At 38.1% G+C, this 15,891-nt stretch overlaps 1 protein-coding gene across 1 annotated transcript in view; it reads right to left on the bottom strand.

Moving 5' to 3' along the window:
- The window catches only part of TDRD6 (tudor domain containing 6), a 68,967-nt gene that overhangs the window by 38,827 nt on the left and 14,249 nt on the right, over positions 1-15,891 (bottom strand). The window contains exon 3 of the mRNA XM_053711139.1: positions 15,661-15,744. Within this exon, the coding sequence (XP_053567114.1) occupies positions 15,661-15,744 (84 nt within the window). The remainder of the gene's footprint in view (positions 1-15,660; positions 15,745-15,891) is intronic.

Raw genomic sequence — 15,891 nt, 5'->3', positions numbered from 1 at the left:
GCACATGTCTTCTCATTGGTTCAGATAGCTCCCAGTAGTACATTGCTGCTCCTTCAACAAGGGATACCAAGAGAATGAAGCAAATTTGATAATATAAATAAATTGGGAAGTTGTTTAAAATTGATATGCTCTATCTCAGGGGTGTCCAAACTTTGCTCTCCAGAGGTTTTGGAACTACATTTCCAATGATGCTTAGCCAGCATTTTATCTAGCTGAGCATCATGGGAAATGTAGTTCCAAAACCTCTGGAGAGCAAAGTTTGGACACCCCTGCTCTATCTGAATCATGAACGGAAAACAAAAAATATTCCTTTGTTAAAACCAAGGAGATATCAAAGCACTGATGCCTTTTTTTAGTTCACCACTAAGTTTATAAAATTATGTTTCTGTTCTAGAAATTTGAAAAGAAATCTGGTTTCCAGACAAAAAAAAAAAAGTTAAGACTTGCAAAACATCTTACATTTTATTTTACAGTTTTACAAAATACAAAACACACATTAATAAAGGTTTTTTTTGTTTGTTTGTTTTTTTTAAAGGTATTTGTACACATTTACAATTGACAAGTATAGAATAAAAAGGCTGTGTTAGCATATCAAGTCTCACATGGAACTATCCATGGAAACAGAATGTGCATCAATAAGACAACTTTATTCAGATGTATTGTGAAGCGCCACATGGTCAGTGATATCTTCTCTGGGACATAGTTCAGATTCGAATTCAGGGTCTACACAGAGAATACAATTTGCCATTGAAATGCAGAAGGGAAAAAAAAAAAAAACAACATTTCAAATACAGCTTTTATCAAATATAAAAATTATAATGTGGAAAAAAAAAATTAACAAGTTTAAGTTGACAACAGGTGAACAAATAACCTAAAGTATTTAAGATAGATGTTCTACTTTATAAAGCACCACTGATGACATTTAAACATATTTTTGTCATGTTCAAAGAAACATTCTAAATAAGTGGGTATATAGTCTTCTGTCTTCTTGGAATATGTAGAAGCCTGCCCAACATGGTCATATTGCCTATTGTTCAAACATACACTCATCCCCTCCCCTCGCTGGTATCTGTAATGTACTGCCAAACTAGGACAGAGAGAAAAGAGGGAAAGAGGAGACAAAAAAACAAGTGTATCAGAGGTGACTGCCCAAAACACAGCTCCCGGAAACAGAGCAGACACACAAACCACTCACTGGGCAATCCTTAAATTAGTGATATTTTAATTGTGAATGAAAATTATTACGAAGGCTTGGCTGTGGGAAAAAAAAAGCCGTCTAAGGGAGTGCTGCCGGCCTCTATATGTGAGGAAATAGAGAGGCAAAAAAAAAAATCACTAACTAAATGTGTACAAGCAAGATCATATAGCTAACTTGCAAAACTGTGGATATGCAGGTGGCTGAAAGTTATCAAAAAAAAAAAAATATGAAGCTACCTGAATGGAGATCTGATAGAGTATTTTGTAACACCAGGGGGAAGTTCTATTTTTCACTATGCTCTGTGAAAACGTTCATTAAGTCTCCTAAGAACAAGAGCACTTGGAAGATCCATAACCAGGATTTACCACCAGTTAGAAGGTTCCTAGAAATGTGTTGTGCAAGATGCACTTTTGGATATGAGCTCTTAAATCTAGCTATCTTTTTTACTCGGATTCCAAGACAGAATGAGCTACTCCTTGCTGTGCAGATCTTAAAGCTATACCACACAGGACTAACTAGACCTAATAAAATAAGGAGAGAAAAAAATTCAGATTTGCCCATAAAAAGGAAAGCCTAAAACATGACTGGCAAACCCAATGGCCTTTTTTTATATTAAATTTGATAACTAAAAAGTCCTATCCCAAGAAAGGAGGCACCCTCAAAACTATGCAGGTTACCACCACCTCTAAGAATTATTAGCATTAGTAAAGCAACACCAAATACCACAGGATGACACTATAAACCAGTCAAGTTGAGAACAGGACACACAAGAGTATTACAGAAAAGGGTAGAAAATATTGGCATCTCTCCAGTCTACAATTACAAGCAGGAATATCCTAAACAAGACATGTTTTAACCTCTTAAGGACATATGACGGAATTTTTCTGTCATAAAACAATTGAGCAAACTGAAAGCTGTGTCCTTAAAGGGTTAAAGGTACTGGAGTTAGTATAAATATAGCAATATTTTTTTTCAGTGAAATGTTTCTGTAAATAATACATCCAAACAAAGTTCAGTTCATCTTCATTTGAAGAAGTTACTTATTAATCAGTTTGAGCTATGCTTTAACCTAATACAGGGAAAAAACAAACAAACCTATGAATGATAAAAATATTAAGCTCACCAGTTATTTACTTGAAATAGTCAGTTCTATGCATAAAAAAATTATCCTGGGGGCCGTGTCCGGACTCTGGCCCAAGATGGTTGCTAAACTGAAGACTCTGCTTAGTAATCTACATTCTGCCGTGTAATCCATATTTTTATAAATCATCCTCTACTATATTCTATACCATTCTACAAAGGAGAGACTACGGCATCGGATGGAGTCTTTCAGGCCGGACCGCTGAGAACTTTGGCGGCTCTATTAGAGAAGGTACTAATCCTTCCCCCCCTCCGGGATATCAGGTGCAGAGAGAACATAAGTAATTCTCTCAACAACTCTTATATTATGGAGGGAAGGCAGATATGTGAAAGGATTGATCGAATCGCGATTTCATCTTCTGCGCAACTAGGTGATAAATGGTGGAACAGAGATCAGGTACCAGCCTCAAGGCACTCAAGCCTGGAAATCTATGAGACAGAGGAGAACAGAACAATAGATCCACAGGAGAGGTCTCAAAAGGGCTCCCCTTGCCTTGATTTGGGAAAACATGCAGTGGAACGTTTTATGCCTACAACCAGGGAAAGATTTACAGCCGAGCAACCACCGTCCGCTAGCCATGTTGAGATTGCCCTGCTAGATATTGGTTGTAAACAGCAGGGGCAAGATCCCACTTTGACATTTATGGGAAGCGGAGCTGACTCTCCTAAAGGTGACATGGATATCATGGGAACTCAACCTATGCAATACCAGGAAGAGGACAGAGATAACAAAATACTACTGCCTATTGATACTTGCTTAATGCGATGGAATGCCCACGGGCTTGGAGCCCTCTATACACAGACTGTGAGAGTGGGAGTTGGGTAAGGAACCTGGATTGTGCGGTTCAGGCCCAACGGCAACTGCCAAACTTATCAGATTGAGGGAGAAACCTTATAATGATGCCTGCAATGGCTGAACTGCTTAACCCTTCACAAAAAGTCTGGTAATAATTAAAGGGATAGGAATTTTAAGATATTTTTATTTTTTAAATTCATTTCTATTTTCAAATGTGCTTTGTTCTCTTAGTATCCCTTGTTAAAAAATGAATACGCACATATCATACACTAGTGGGAGCTGTTGCTAATTGGTGCCTGCACACATTTGTCTCTGGTGAATGGATAACTAGATGTGTTCAGCTAGCTGCCAGTAGTGCAATGCTGTCCCTTCAGCAATGCATAACAAGAGAATGAAGCAAATTTGATAATAGAAGTAAATTGCAAATTCTATCTGAATCATAAAAGAAAATGTTGTGGTTTACCATCCCTTTAAATAATTGTTGTATGGGACAAATGTGGCACTATATCCTATTATGCTGGGACTTCTGTTCTCCCTCGACAGCACATTTTGTAAGACTACCTTTCCTATTACAAATAACTTCTGCCTCCAGGCTACAATACCTTCTTTTTCCAGTATAAAAGATAAAATGAGCATCCAAAGGGGGTATGCAAAAAATACAAAATGTATTGTGATACAAGATACTTATAAAAACAAAAGTTGGAGCCTCAGCCCAACAAATGGAACTTGAAGGGGTCACAGGACGGCTAATGCAGACATGTTTCGTGTGGTTCTACCACACTTGTTCACTGCTGGAGTTTAGCCGCCACTGGGACCTCTATTTAAAGGAACAACACTTAATTTTAAAAATAACAATTAACCCCTTCAAGGCCTAATCCAATCTATGTTACTAAGTTAAAACAGTATAGATGTAGTCTTTTGCGATAATATGTTATATGTTCTTTAACTATTCATCTCAGACTGCCAATGAAATAATAGTGACTTATATTTCTATAATTTTGCTTGTATTTGAAAGGATTATAATAATAATTTAGATACATTCCTTTTCCTTAATGTTAATAACCCTAAGAGATTAGCTAAAATACACATATACTAGCCTGTACTTTTTTGTTAGACTGGATTTATTATAGAATAAACTAGTAATATAGAATTTAAACTGTCTATTGCTTATCCCTTAACCCCTTAATGACCGCAGCATTTTTCCATTTTCTGTCCGTTTGGGACCAAGGCTATTTTTACATTTCTGCAGTGTTTGTGTTTAGCTGTAATTCTCCTCTTACTCATTTACTGTACCCACACATATTATATACCGTTTTTCTCGCCATTAAGTGGACTTTCTAAAGATACCATTATTTTCATCATATCTTATAATTAACTATAAAAAAAATTATATAATATGAGGGAAAAAATGGAAAAAACCCACTTTTTCTAACTTTGACCCCCAAAATCTGTTACACATCTACAACCACCAAAAAACACCCATGCTAAATAGTTTCTAAATTTTGTCCTGAGTTAAGAAATACCCAATGTTTACATGTTCTTTGCTTTTTTTGCAAGTTATAGGGCCATAAATACAAGTAGCACTTTGCTATTTCCAAACCCCTTTTTTTCAAAATTAGCGCTAGTTACATTGGAACACTAATATCTTTCAGGAATACCTGAATATCCCTTGACATGTATATATTTTTTTTTAGAAGACACCCCAAAGTATTGATCTAGGCCCATTTTGGTATATTTCATGCCACCATTTCACTGCCAAATGCAATCAAATAAAAAAAATTGTTCACTTTTTCACAATTTTGTTCACAAACTTTAGGTTTCTCACTGAAATTATTTACAAACAACTTGTGCAATTATGGCATAAATGGTTGTAAATTCTTCTCTGGGATCCCCTTTGTTCAGAAATAGCAGACATGTATGGCTTTTGTTGTTGCTTTTTGGTAATTAGAAGGGCGCTAAATGCCACTGCGCACCACACGTGTATTATGCCCCGCAGTGAAGGGGTTAATTAGGGAGCATGTAGGGAGCTTCTAGGGTTAATTTTTGCTTTAGTGTAGTCTAGTAGACAACCCAAAGTATTGATCTAGGCCCATTTTGGTATATTTCATGCCACCATTTCACCGCCAGATGCGATCAAATTAAAAAAAACGTGAAATTTTTCACAATTTTAGGTTTCTCACTGAAATCATTTACAAACAGCTTGTGCAATTATGGCACAAATGGTTGTAAATGCTTCTCTGGGATCCCCTTTGTTCAGAAATAGCAGACATATATGGCTTTGGCGTTGCTTTTTGTTAATTAGAAGGCCACTAAATGCCGATGTGCATCACACGTGTATTATGGCTAGCAGTGAAGGGGTTAATTATGTAGCTTGTAGGGAGCTTGCAGGGTTAATTTTAGCTTTAGTGTAGAGCTCAGCCTCCCACCTGAAACATCAGACCCCCTGATCCCTCCCAAACAGCTCTCTTCCCTCCCCCACCTCACAATTGTCCCCGCCATCTTAAGTACTGGCAGAAACTCTGCCAGTACTAAATTAAAAGGTATATTTGTGGGTTTTTTTAGGTTTTTTTTTAGCATATTTACATATGCTGCTTTGTAGTATCCCCCTTAGCCCCCAACCTCACTGATCCCACACCAAACAGCTCTCTAACCCTCCCCCTCTGCCTTAGCTGGCGCCATCTTGGGTACTGGCAGCTGTCTGCCAGTACCCAGTTTAGTAAAAAAAGACATCTTTTTTTTTAAAAAATCCCCTTTTCTGTAGTGTAGCTGTCCCCCCCCCCCCCCCAACCTCCCACCAGTTGCAGATCACTTAGAAAAATTATTATTTTATTATTTATTCTAGCTATTTCAGATTTTTCTTTTCTGTAGTGCAGCGGTTCCCTCCCGCTCCCGCCCCGTGCACGCGCCCGCCCGCCGCCCCCCGTGCACGCTCACATGCGCGCCCCCGTCGCTCCCGCCCCCGATCCCGCCCCCCTGCACATTACACGGCGCATCGATGGCCGCCCACCCGCCTCCCAAGTCCGCTCCCACCCACCAACGATACCGGCCATCGATGTCCGGTGCAGAGAGGGCCACAGAGTGGCTCTCTCTGCACCGGATGGCCATTTAAGGTTATTGCAGGATGCCTCCATATCGAGGCATCACTGCAATAACCGGAAAGCAGCTGGAAGCGAGCAGGATCGCTTCCAGCTGCTTTCCACACCGAGGACGTGCAGGGTACGTCCTCAGGCATTAACTGCCTTTTTTTTGAGGACGTACCCTGCACGTCCTCGGTCGTTAAGGGGTTAAAGGGACATGAAAGCCATTTTTTTTTCTTTTGTGATTTAGAAAGAGCATGTCATTTTAAACAACTTTCTAATTTACTTCTATTATCTAATTTGCTTCATTCTCTTGATGTCACTTGCTGAAAAGCATATCTAGATATGCTCAGTAGCTGCTGATTGGTTGCTGCACCTAGAGGCCTTGTGTGATTGGCTCACACATGTGCATTGCTATTTCTTCAACAAAGAATATCTAAAGAATTGAGCAAATTAGATAATAGAAGTAAATTGGAAAGATGTTTAAAATTGCATGCCCTATCTGAATCATGAAAGTTTTATTTTGACTAGACTGTCCCTTTAACCATCTTTTAAATGAATAGATTTACGTCACTTTCTTTGTTAATTCCTAAAGGGACTCTAGTATTAAGCAAAAAAATCAATTGTGCTTCCTTATAATCTAGTTTCTGTATCCTATCCCCTCCTCTTTTGTGTGCGGGGACGTGGTCAATAGCCTGGATAGACATAAGGGATGAATCTCCCAAGTGCATAGACTTAACGTGTCTGGAGACTGGCGTAAATATATCAGGATCTTCGATGTCTCGAACGTGTTCTAGTGCTCTGTCCCTGAGGAGGCGTTTTGTTTTGCCTACATATTGAATTTGGCACCCCCTGCAGTTATATGATGCACTGTATAGTGAATTTAAAAGTATTGATGAGAATGTATAGTGTAGAGCAATATTTCCTGTTTTCGACTGGGCATACCTCAAATTCTTAGTCTTTTAGTCTTGATTGGACTTCAGTACCTAGTTCAGTATCTATGCTGTTAACACCTCTATATACATCTTTACAGTTCTCCCCCATAGCTAAAAGCTAGGGATAAATATTAAGCTCACCATACAAAATGTATTCTTCAGGCTTTTGACACCGCCTTTTGGGTATTATATTGTTCATTACATTGCTTGGGTTAAATAGTTTAGTTTAAACGTTTGCGCCTTGCTGACTGGATAGTCATACAGGAATGTTGAATTTACACATATACCCATACCATGATTCCATATGTATGTTTTCCTAGCTCCAATATAACCATCTACTAATTATCTAGTTGGTACTGGAAGCCTTCCTAGGTGTGTAGCTACTGGCTGACATCTCAGTAAGTTCATAGAACTATTAGTTTGTCCTACCCAGATTTTCTATATTTTTACCTCTGCTTATAAGGTTAAGTCCTATGGGCTAACATGAGGTTTATGCCCCATTTTATAAATCCCACCACAAGTTCCAACTAAATAAGCCCAACCTACTAGGCCTCTTTACCTCATAGATTTATGAGCTTTACAGCAGCTTAAATGTGGCCAAAATAGTGTAATCATCATATATACCCCTCTTTCTTCTTTGGGGGGGGGGGGGGGGAGAGGATACTTAAATGATATAATGCTAGATCTCCTTGGAACACCTAGAGGTTCTATGTGAAATTGTATTATTACTTTTGGGTTTAGTACTTATTTAGCTAGTGTAGGGAAATATACTAGTTTATGGGCCACCTTGTGCCGAAATAAATATCATTCAACCCTGCGTGAATAGTTACATACTCTGGTCCCTAATTTGACATAATATGTATAATAGAGTATTTATTGCACATGTAAGATTATATAGTCTTACTTTGTTGTAAATCATGTTAAGGAGCAATTATTAAGGGTATGAGTCCTATATCTTGAGGGATAATCAGCTGCAAAGGTACGAGAGGTTTAAAATCTAATCCTAATCTACAGAAATATTAGTTTATTATTTTGTACTATATATATATTGAGGCCCAAGAGTAGTCTGTGTATCCTCTATTTAGTAATTTTGTTTGGAATGGGTCCAAGAATGGCCCTGTTATTCCCCAATCTTCACCCCTCATTTATATTTAATATTCGTGGCCCAAGAGTGGCCATTAGTTATTAACTGGAGTATGCTTATCTAATTTCTTGTATATGTTAGGGGATGATTCGACAGAATATAGAAATCTTTGATAAATAAGAAAAAATTAGGTTTTCAATGTTTAGCTTTTTTTTCCCCCTTTAATTCTGCATCTGATCATATTGATGTTATAGGACACAGGTAGTATGTCTGGTATGCCGTAAAGATCTCAAACTACTGCTGAACGTGTTATTTCCATATTTTCTTATGTGTATAACTCTCCTGGCATTGTACAGGCCCTGTAATTTGTATGCTTGTCTTTTACTGGTATACAATGTCTGTACTTATTTTGGTTTACCTCAATAAAAAAATAATATATTAAAAAAAAAAAACAAAAAAAAAAAAAAACAATTATCCTTTAAAGCAGGGGTCAGCAACCTTGGGCTCCCAGATGCTTTGGAACTACATTTCCCATGATGCTGAGATACTCTTTAGGCTGTCTGCACATCATGGGAAATGTAGTTCCAAAACATCTGGGGGCCCAAGGTTGCTGACCCCTGCTTTAACATTTCTGCATGGAGCAGACATTTTACCGATTTCTATTTGGAAGAGTCCTTAAAGGGATAGTAAACACCAAAAATGTTATTGTTTAAAAAGAAAGATAATCCCTTTACCATTTCCCAGTTTTGCATAACCAACACTGTTATAGAAATATACTTTTTACCGCTGTAATTACCTTGTATCTAAGCTTCTGCTGACTGCCTCCTTAACTCAGATCATTTGACAGACTTGCATTTCAGGCAATTACTGCTGACTCTTAAATAACTTCATGTGCATGAGCAAAGTGTTATCTATATGAAACACATGAACTAACGCCCTCTAGCTGTGAAAAAAACTGTCAAATGCATTTAGATGAGAGGCAGCCTTCAAGGGCTTAGAAATTAGCATATGAGTCTAGCTAGGTTTAGCTTTCAACTAAGACTAACAAGAGAACAAAGCAAATTTGATGATAAAAGTACATTAGAAAGTTGTTTAAAATTACATGCCCTATCTGAATCATGAAAGTTTAATTTAGAGTTTACTATCCATTTAAAACCCAACTTAGTATAGGCTACACAAACAAACAAAAACTTGTCACAAATAGGCATGGATGTCATTTTACTATACTTACTAAAGAACCTTAGTGTGCCAGACGTGGTGAGCAGAATGTTTGAAAAGCCCCGTTTTAAACAGGTTTTCTTTGTCCCAGCCCCCAAGCTGACGGGTCAGTAATAACAGCAAAAAACTAAATTAGCCCCTTAACGACACGAGTCGTACAGGGTACGTCGCACACAACCTGGTCTTTAAAGACCAGCGACGTACCCTGTACGACTTTGGGGATTAAAGCAGCTGGAAGCGATCCTGATAGCTTCCAGCCGCTTTACGGTTATTGCAGTGATGCCTCAATATCGAGACATCCTGCAATAACATTTTTCCCCCATCCGATGCAGAGAGAGCCACTCTGTGGCCCTCTCTGCACCGGCATCGATGGCCGCAATCGTTGGTGTGTGGGAGCTGACCGTGGGAGGCGAGTGGGCGGCCATCAATGAAAGACTGAAGAGAGAGGGGGCGGGATCGGGGTTGTCGGGAGCGCGCATGTGCACGGGGGGCGGCGGGTGGGCGCGTGCACGGGGAGGGAGCTGGTGGGAACCGCTACACTACAGCAAAAACATTTCATATAAATCTAAGGGATCTGGGAGCGGATGGGGGATTGGTCTGTGAGGGGGGGGGGTAAGCTACACTACAGAAAAAAATTAATTTTTTTTAAAAAAAAACAACATTTGTATTTTCAAACAGGGTACTGGCAGACAGCTGCCAGTACCCAAGATGGCTCCCAGTAAGGTAGAGGTGGAGGGCTAGAGAGCTGTTTTGGGGGGGGATCCTACACAGCTGCATATGTAAATATGCTATACAATTTGTTAAAAAAAAAATTAAATATACCTTTTATTTTAGTACTGGCAGACTTTCTGCCAGTACTTAAGATGGCGGGGACAATTGTGGGATGGGGGAGGGAAGAGAGCTGTTTGGGAGGGATCCTGGGGTGTGATGTGTCAGGCGGGAGGCTGATCTCTACGCTAAAGCTAAAATTAACCCTGCAAGCTCCCTACAAACGACCTAATTAACCCCTGCACTGCTGGGCATAATACACGTGCGGTGCTCAGCGGCATTTAGCGGCCTTTTAATTACTAAAAAGCAACGCCAAAGCCATATATGTCTGCTATTTCTGAACAAAGGGGATCCCAGAGAAGCATTTACAACCATTTATGCCATAATTGCACAAGTTGTTTGTAAATAATTTCAGTGAAAAACCTAAAGTTTGTGAAAATATTTGGGAAAAGTGAACAATTTTTTTTATTTGATTGCATTTGGTGGTGAAATGGTGGCATGAAATATACCAAAATGGGCCTACATCAATACTTTGGGATGTCTTCTAAAAATAAAATATATACATGTCAAGGGTTAATCAGGGATTCCTGACAGATATCAGTGTTCCAATGTAACTAGCGCTAATTTTGAAAAAAAAGTGGTTTGGAAATAGCAAAGTGCTACTTGTATTTATGACCCTACAACTTGCAAAAAAAGCAAAGAACATGTAAACATTGGGTATTTCTAAACTCAGGACAAAATTTAGAAACTATTTAGCATGGGTGTTTTTTGGTGATTGTAGATGTGTAACAGATTGTGGGGGACAAAGTTAGAAAAAGTGTGTTTTTTTCAATTTTTTCATAATATTTTATCATTTTTTTAAAGTAAATGACAAGATATGATGAAAATAATGGTATCTTTAGAAAGTCCATTTAATGGCAAGAAAAATGGTATATAATATGTGTGGGTACAGTAAATGAGTAAGAGGAAAATAACCGTAAACACAAACACCTCAGAAATTTAAAAATAGCCCTGGTCCTTCAGGGAAAGAAATTGAAAAATGGCCTTGGTCCTTAAAGGGTTAAAAAAAATCCCTATTTTGGAATGTCTGACAACTGTATAGAAATAACTAAATAGATAGATCATAAAACCCCTTAAGGAATATAAGGGAGTCCCACCACCCCCAAGGCAGAACATGCTGTCATCTGAGATATCACATAAAAATGCAGTATGTCTGCAGAAAGAACAGGACACGTTAGTGCTTTCACATGAGACTGTTCACTTCAAACAGCGCTGTGCTCTGTTTGCACTGTGCAAGTTTTCCTTAATACAGTGCAGCCAGAGTGACATGCTGTTTAAAGGGAACAGTCAAATATGGGTCAGCATATTGATTGGGATTTTTCAACCCACCCCTTAGTTCTTTCCCAGTCTGCATAGCAGTGACTACCAAATGCAAGAGGTTCTCGTGAGCAATGCACATTTTTACCTTATTATGTGATGTTAGACCAAGAGCAAAGTAAACACATTAATTCAAGAAACATTTTTTTTTATTAGCAATGCAATTTTCAGCTGCTGCACTTTATTATAAAACAAAAAAAAAAAAAAACAGTTAAAATTAAAAGGGACATTATACACCCATCGTTTCTTTGCATATATGTTTTGTAGATGATCTATTTATATAGCCCATAAAGTTGTTGTTTTTTTTTTTTTAAATGTATAGTTTTGCTTATTTTTAAATAACATTGCTCTGATTTTCAGGATCCAAACCATCCCCAAAGTTTTATGAGAATACCGTCAGATACCTACTCCAGCTTGCTCCCGTTTGTGTAAAGGGTCTTTATATGCAAAAGAAGGGGGGGGCATTGCATCTGAAGTTCAGCTATTTCATCTCTGAGCGCTCAGCTACGCGACCTGACGCAGCAGAGTGCTCAGAGATGAAAAGGCAGGACACACTGAGCGCGCACAACCGCATCTACACGCTGCGCGCTGCTCCGCTTGCAGTGTGTCACAGATTTTAGAGTAAGAGAATTGGTTTGCCTCTGTCTTCAATAAAGACTGTTACACACTGCAAACGATGTGGCGCGAGGCGAAGCAGCTGCTTCGCACCGCGTCGCATCGCTTCTGAAGTTCAGATATTTCATCTCTGAGCGCTCAGCTACGCGACCTGACGCAGCGGAGTGCTCAGAGATGAAAAGGCAGGACACACTGAGCATGCACAGCCGCATCTACGCGCTGCTCTGCTTGCAGTGTGTCACAGCCTTAAGAATTGCATTATTTTAAAGGTGATGCAAAAATGTGGAATCAAAGTAACTGTGCAATGTAGAAACTTATTCTTGCACTGTAAATAGGAATGTGCATTCCAATCCTTTTTTAGGATACAAATGCAGAAGTGGCTGCTCAAGGCATTCGGCTCTTTTCGAAAACCAGATTTATACTTGTGAAAGTTCAACACACTAAGATCTGTGCAAATCCAGTGTGTTGCCAAAAAAAAAAACACTCTTGCTGAAGGCTTTTTCCTATTTTTGGAGATTTATGCAAACTAAATGGACAAGTCATCTGTGGGTAACTCGTGAACGAAGCAAACAGATTTAAATAGAAACATACAAAAAAAAAAAAAATCTGAAAACTTCTTCAGCACTGGAATGAATATGGCTTAGTACTGAAAGAGTTAAACATTTTGTGTACTCTCAATAATACGTAATGGATCCAGATCAACACACAAAATGAAAATTTTAATTGGGTCCAAATGCAGTTATACTTCCACATAATGAAATGAGTAACCTCTCCCCCGAAACCAAAACTAGGCAGATGGAACACTTTTTTTTAAATTGAGAGAAACGCACGTTAAACAAACAAAACACAGCACTGTTCAAAAAGATATCCCTGTTACAAATGTTATAGTCTTAAAAAAAAAAGTCTTGATGACATAGCAAGATCCATTAGGTAAATGGACTTTTACAATTACCAATGAAATACATGAGCAAATATAATACTCACAAGCTAAGTATAAATGTTGCAAAGGTATAGACAGAGTGGGGTATCTTTTCTTGGTCTCCCAACACACAAAATAAATATTGAAAAATATTATTTGTGTATTTCCGATACCACCATCACATGATTAGAGGCTAAATACAATGGACAGTTATTATTCAATTGCAAACAAAAAAAAAAAAAATTAAATCCGATTAGTAACAAACTATCATAAAAACTAACTCAAAGATTATCATGTTATCAGATTATGTCGGTATGCTTGCTTAATTTCAGAATTACTATGATTTATATAGGGTATAAAGAAAAAGCTCCACTGTATATGAAGATTGTATTACTGCACCGTTGCTTAAAAATAACTGTGCTTAAAGGTATACTAATTTACTCCTATTATCATTTTTTCTTCATTCTCTTGCTAGCGTTATTTGAAAAAAATCAGGAATGAAAGCTTAAAGGGACAGTCTACACCAAAATTTTTCTTATTTAAAAAAGATAGATAATCCCTTTATTACCCATTACCCGTTTTTGCATAACCAACACAGTTATATTAATATACTTTTTACCTGTGTGATTACCTTGTATCTAAGCCTTTGCAGACAGCCTCCTTATCTAAGTGCCTTTGACAGACATGCAGTGTAGTCAGTGAAGACTCCTAAATAACTTCACGGGAGTGAGCACAATGTTATCTGACACATGTGAACTAGCACAGTCTAACTGTGAAAAGCTTTCAAAATGCTCTGAGCTAGGAGGTGGTTTTCAACTGTTTAGAAATCAGTTTGAGCCTAGCTAGGTTTAGCTTTTCAAAAATACCACCAAAGGAGCAAAGCAAATTTGATGATAAAAGTAAATTGGAAAGTTGTTTAAAATTGCATGCCATATCTGAATCATGAAAGTTTAGTTTTGACTTTACTGTCCCTTTAAGAGTCGGTCCATTTTTGGTTCAGAACCCTGAATAGCGCTTGCTAATTGGTGGTTACATTTAGCATGTGCTATCCAGGGTGCTGAAAAAAAATGGGCCAGCTCCTAAGCTTTCATTCCTGCTTTTCAAATAAAGATACCAAGATAACTAAGAAAATTTAATAGGAGCAAATTAGAGAGTTGCTTAAAATTGCATGCTCTATTTGAATCATTTCGGGTTTAGTGTCCCTTTAAACCCTGCAAAGGGGTAAAACACATAGTGAACACACACACAAAAAAATAAAATAAATAAACATAAGCACGCATTAAACAAACCATCTCTAACACAGCTGTAAACACACCAAAGTTAAAACAACTTTTATTAATAAAATAATATATAAAGTCAGTTAAAAACCAAGTCTAAAATCCCACACCACTCCCCTCTGTCACCTTATACACTTATAAATATATGTACTTCATGTATAGATCCATTACTTTCACATGGGCTAGCACAAACTAGGTAATTGACCCCATTGACCTGTGTAACATGAGAACAAAACATCCTTAACTGTACTGCCTATTATGGGCTTGATTCATCAAGCTACAGCAGACAGAGGCGTACATATGCCCCTGTATGCCACAGCTCGCCCCTGGCTTACTGGATTCCCCTGGCGGAATTTAACATTGCGCGCAAGCGCCATTTTGCGCTCGCATGCAATGTCGCCCCTGCCCGCGCAAAGCCAATCGTCATGCGCAGGCAGAAGCCGCCAATCTTCCTGGTCAGACGAGACCGGAAAGACTGAAATTCTCCACCTAAGAGGTGGAGAAGTGGCTAGGAAGTAAAAATAAATTGTTATTGCAGGTTCTCTTGTGAGAACCTGCAGTCGCAGAGGAGCAAAGGTCTTGATAAATCGAGCCCTTAGTGTCTATTGAATCCCACAAAGGGAAATTGGGATTGGCCATTCAATGCACTTGTGCTTGCCTGTGCCAGGGTTTTCACGTGTGAGCCCATATCAACTCTGTTGTAGCATACGATCACAAAACCATTAGATAAACACCATCAAGACAACAATTAAAACAAAAGAAGCGTAGGATAATTGACGGGTCATGTGCAGTCAAATGAAGCTCCTCTTGTTACACGTCTCAAAGGGGATAACTATCTAGTTTGTGCTTGCACATGTGATAGTTGTGGATTTATAAATATATTCATGTATAGGAAAGTTTAGAAACACAGGGGTATAGTGATAAGTTGTGTCCTTGTTTTAACTGGTTTTATATTTCTTTCCTGTTTTAATATTGCATATCAGGAATGATAGGTTTTAACGTTGGCACATTTAATCATGTATAAGAGTATTCTTTTGGATGGTTTCTTAAAGTTACTTTTTTTTTTACATATTCTTTTTTTGGTATTGCATTATTGGGATCTACCTGATAATTGGTGGCTGCAAATATATGCTCATGTCCCTTTCATTTAAAATTCTTTACCCTGCAGTAGGCTGCTTGAATTAAACAATTGCTTTTAAATGTTATTTGGCGTGTACACAAATTCTATTTCCTGCACAACATTTGATGCATCTTACCTTCAACCCAGCTTTGAATTTTGCTTACGTCAACTTTCATTTCATCTTCTGGGTCACAAAGATCCATATTATCAGATGCTGGCTCTACAATATATACAAAGTATAAACAAAAATGACCATTATGATTTTTTAAAGATCAGATACACTTTATAGAACACTTTGCAAAAATAAATTAGCACCATCTTGAATTTGTATGTTCTAATAATATTATAAAAAAGTATAAAAAGTAAA

The sequence above is a fragment of the Bombina bombina genome, chromosome 4 (assembly GCF_027579735.1).
Source record: "Bombina bombina isolate aBomBom1 chromosome 4, aBomBom1.pri, whole genome shotgun sequence".
In the NCBI taxonomy this organism is placed as follows: domain Eukaryota; kingdom Metazoa; phylum Chordata; class Amphibia; order Anura; family Bombinatoridae; genus Bombina; species Bombina bombina.
Note: the sequence above shows the minus strand (reverse complement) of the source record. Positions and strands in the feature narration are given on the sequence as shown.